The sequence below is a fragment of the Diplodia corticola genome (genome assembly GCF_001883845.1).
Source record: "Diplodia corticola strain CBS 112549 chromosome Unknown scaffold2, whole genome shotgun sequence".
Taxonomy (NCBI): domain Eukaryota; kingdom Fungi; phylum Ascomycota; class Dothideomycetes; order Botryosphaeriales; family Botryosphaeriaceae; genus Diplodia; species Diplodia corticola.
Window position 1 is genome coordinate 182 of NW_017971481.1, and position 4,150 is coordinate 4,331.

General features: G+C 62.8%; 1 protein-coding gene across 1 annotated transcript; it reads left to right on the top strand.

Moving 5' to 3' along the window:
- Nucleotides 1–236: 236 nt before the first annotated feature.
- Nucleotides 237–2,695, top strand: BKCO1_20001 (aaa family atpase; the record flags this gene model as incomplete). The annotated part of the gene is made up of 3 exons (XM_020272285.1): nt 237–642; nt 749–1,893; nt 1,949–2,695. The coding sequence occupies 3 exons, from the start codon at nt 237–239 to the stop codon at nt 2,693–2,695; spliced, it is 2,298 nt and encodes a 765-aa protein (XP_020134760.1).
- Nucleotides 2,696–4,150: the final 1,455 nt, after the last annotated feature.

A 4,150-nucleotide genomic window follows, 5' to 3' on the forward strand; every position in this document is an offset into this window, starting at 1 on the left:
TCGCCCGCTTTTCTGGCGCCCGCTGAGTCGTGCCTTTTTTTAAATTCTGATCTGAAGAAAAAAAAGTCCCTGTTCTCCATCAGTGACGCACGGCTGGTCTACTCTCTTCCGATTGCGCTACCGGCATTCTTTCTCTCACTTGTCCATTGCGGGAAAAAATCGTCTGCGAGGCGTGCGGACGACGTCGTGGACGAAGCCCTGAAGAACGGAGATAGATCGTGGTGCGCACGTTCATCATGGACATTTCTCAGTTTTCGCTCCGCAACGTCAACAACAAGGCCTCAGGTCTGCCCGCGAAGGCTCTCGATGGCGGCCTTAGAGTCCACATTCCTAGCAAGCACCTCGCATCCGCAGCGCTGAGACATGGCGATTACTGCCAACTCGACCAGACTGATGGCAGGCGGAGAGCCATCGGAGTGGCCTGGCTGGCCAAAGACCCCGGCCAGGGCACCAAGCGCATGGCCTTCATTGAGGAATCCATGAAGGAGCTATTCAAGGTGAAGCTTGAGGACAAGGTGACCATCACCAAGCTAGAGCCGCAGGAGCTACAGCCAGCGCAGAAAATCTACATCAAAGAAGTTGAGCCCGGCAGCAGCAGCACTTCAAAACCCGAGATCGAGTTGTTCGCTAAAGTCGCGCTTTGTACGTACACCTGCTGTATCCTTCTCGTCACTGTGGCAGCATCCATTCAGGATCATCCTCTGCCTCTGTCGCCATGTAACTTTAATATCACTAACATTTTCCACAGGCACTGTTGACATGGTAGTTCCCGGAGGCACTTTCGCGGCTACCATCTCGAGAGGCCCCAGGTCTGGTATCAAAAACCGATATTTCGTGGAGAGAGTAGAACCACCAACGGAAGAGCCACAGACCCCCTACGTGTGCAACTTCGCCACCGAAGTCCAGCTACTCAGCAAGGACGAAGTGGTCCAAGTCGCCCAGGTGGAGCCCAAGGACGCCCCGGTATTCACCATCGACTCGGACGGCATCGGCGGGCTGCACAAGCAGATCCTCGAGCTCAACGAGCGCCTGGCCAACATCACCAACGAGCTGCGCCGCCGCAAGTATCCTTACCTCTTACGGCGCGCAACGGGCATACTACTCTATGGCCCGGAAGGCACGGGAAAGAGCCTACTGCTCCGCAAGTTGTGCGACGCCCCATGGCGCAAAGTCATCACCGTCGACGAGCCGCTGGCAAGCGCCGGCGAGAAGAGCCAGCAGAGCGCGCTGCGGAAGTGTTTCGAGGAGGCCAAAGCGGCGCAGCCCAGCGTCATCGTCTTCGACAAGCTGGACGCCTTCGCCCCACGCACCGACGAGGGCGGCGGCGGCGGCGGCAGCAGCGCGTCATCCAGATCCGGGCTCGCGAGGTGCATCGCGTCGGAGATTGAGAAGCTGGAGACGGCGCGCGTGCTGGTGGTTGGGGCGACGACGCGCTTGGCCGACGTGGACGCCGGGCTGAGGACGCCCGAGCTGTTTGCCGACGAGATGGAGGTGCCGGTGCCGGACGCGACGGCGCGGATCGACATCCTCAAGGTGCTCCAAGAAAAGGAATGGCCCATCTCCGACGAGACGGCGGAGACGGTGGGCGGGAGGACGCACGGCTTCGTCGGGCGCGATCTCGCGGCACTCTACAAGAAGGCGCTGAAGCGAGCGTGCGACAGGTATTTCGAGCATGACGAGCGGAATGAGCCGGACGGGGTAGTAGGCGAGGAGGAAAGCAATCAAGTTGCAACAGCTGTATCGCTGGCCGACTTTGAAGAGGCGCTGCTCCAGGTGCGCCCCACCGCAATGAACGAGGTCTTCCTTGAGACGCCCAAAGTCAGGTGGTCAGACATTGGAGGGTCGGACAGCGTCAAGGCGGCGTTGCAGGAGGTCACGGAATGGCCCTTCAAGGTGAGGCTTATACGGCGCGGATACGGCAGACTTGTAGAAGCTGACGTTGTTATAGTACGCAGAGCATATGCACGAGCTAGACCTCCAGCCGCAGCGCGGCATCCTCCTCTACGGGCCTCCTGGATGCTCCAAGACGCTGTGCGCCAAGGCGGTCGCGACTGAATCAGACCTCAATTTCCTGGCGGTCAAGGGCGCGGAGCTGACTAGCATGTACGTGGGCGAGACGGAGCGGGCGGTGCGCGAGGTGTTCCGCAAGGCGCGGGCGGCGAGCCCCAGCATCGTATTCTTCGACGAAATCGACTCGATCGCGGCGTCGCGCGAGAGCGGCAAGCAGCTCAGCGGGCTCAACGTGCTGACGACGCTGCTGAACGAGATGGACGGCATCGAGTCGCTGAAGGGCGTGCTGGTCCTGGCTGCGACGAACCGGCCGGACGTTTTGGACTCGGCGCTGATGCGCCCCGGGCGCTTCGACGCAATCCTGTACGTTGGGCCGCCAAACATGGAGGCCCGCCTGGCGATACTGAAGATGCGGCTGGTGCAAAACGGCCGGCCGCTGGCGGATGACGTCGATCTCGGCGAGCTAGCCACGCTTACGGAAGGCTACTCCGGCGCCGAGATTGTCGAAATCTGCGCAGAGGCGGCGCGGACTGCGCTGCGAGATCGCCTCCGGCATGGCGACAAGCGACGCATCGGCATGGAGCACTTTCGACGCGCGCTGGACAAGGTGCCGCGCCGCATCACCAGGGAGATGACGGACCAGTATGAAAAATGGAGCGTCGACGACGCCATCAAGCGGCTGTGATCGTTTTCGCGATACGACGGCGGCGCACCTGGCCATGTAGCTGTAGGGTGCCGACGATAATTGGCAGCCGGCCGCCTGTAATTTAGCATCGCCGTTATATTATTCTCCGGCGGTTTTCGTGGGGCGCGCTGCTCGCCGAGTCAGGCAACATGCGGAATAGAAAGGGCGGGTATACACAAGCATTGCGGCGCGCCAATCATGATGGTGGTGAGAGAGCGGGCGCTGAAACGGCGTGTTTGTCTCTGCTGTTCTGGCCGTTGGGTTGTTTGACGAGATGAGCGACGAGCACGTTGCCGACAGTGGAGCCACGAGCCTGGAGCCTGGAGCCTGATGAGCGGATGAGCCTGTGATGAGCCTGGCAGGGCTGTTGTGCTGGCCGGTCAAAGTGCCGCCCGCCTACCCGCCCAGACGCGATCTGCCGCTGGGCTGGCTCTGGACCGCCCAGCCCGCTCAGCCCAAACCTGACCCGCACTACCACCGCCCGCGAATGTCAACACCAGAACGCACGCAGTCGCCCGCCCGCGCTACCGTCACCCGTATGTACGTACTGTGTACACGGTACTGCTCGCGATAAGGCCCCCCAGCCCGCTGCCGCTGCCGTCGCCGTCGCCGATCGCTCGTTCCAAGACGCGTGCCGGCATCGACGCCGCTGTGCCGCCCAGCACGTTGTCGGCTACGCCCGCTGGTCGCCCGCCGGTCGCCCGCCGGTCGCCGGCTGACGGCGGCTGCAGTCGTCGCACGGGTCGCACGCACGCCTCGAAGATTTGCTGATCTGCCCGCCGAGCGTCCATCACCACTCAGTGCTGCTGCTCATCTCCCACGCCCTCACCGGCGCCCGGGGTCGGTGCTCGGCGGACGGGCAGTCGCGCAGCTCCGCTGTAGCGAAATTGGCCGCCCCGAAGTCAAGAAACCCCCCCCGCTCAAGCTGAAACGGCTCCCGCAGCGACGGCCAGTCCTGCATCCACACGCCCGGCGCCAGCACTGCAGGGTCCGGCTTCTCTTGCAGCTTCGGAGCGTGCTGCGAGGCTGATCCGGAGCCCACTCGACACTCTTCCCGGCGCACGACGGGGTCTGTGGCACCCACGCCCGGCCAATCCGCGCCGAGTCCGCCCTCCCACCGCACTCCCGCCCGTGCTGGGGTATCCCCGAGGAGCCTGGGTGCCCCTTCATTTGCGTGAGACTCGACGTCGACAAGGCTGGCCCGCCGTCTCGTGCGCAATCTCTGCCTGGCCCGCCCATACAAGATGCCTTCCCAAGCTTCCTGCCGGCGCGCCCTGCTGCTGCTGCTCTTCTGCCTCTTCGCGCCTTCGTCCTGGTGCCGTGCGCTCCCCAGCTTTTTATTGGCTCTCCGGAGAGCCGTCCTATCCTTACACACCTTTCCTTCTCTTCTCCCGCCGCGTTGCCGTGCAGGTTTCACCACGCCGCCTTTCCGATCTGCCTTCTCAAATACCGCCC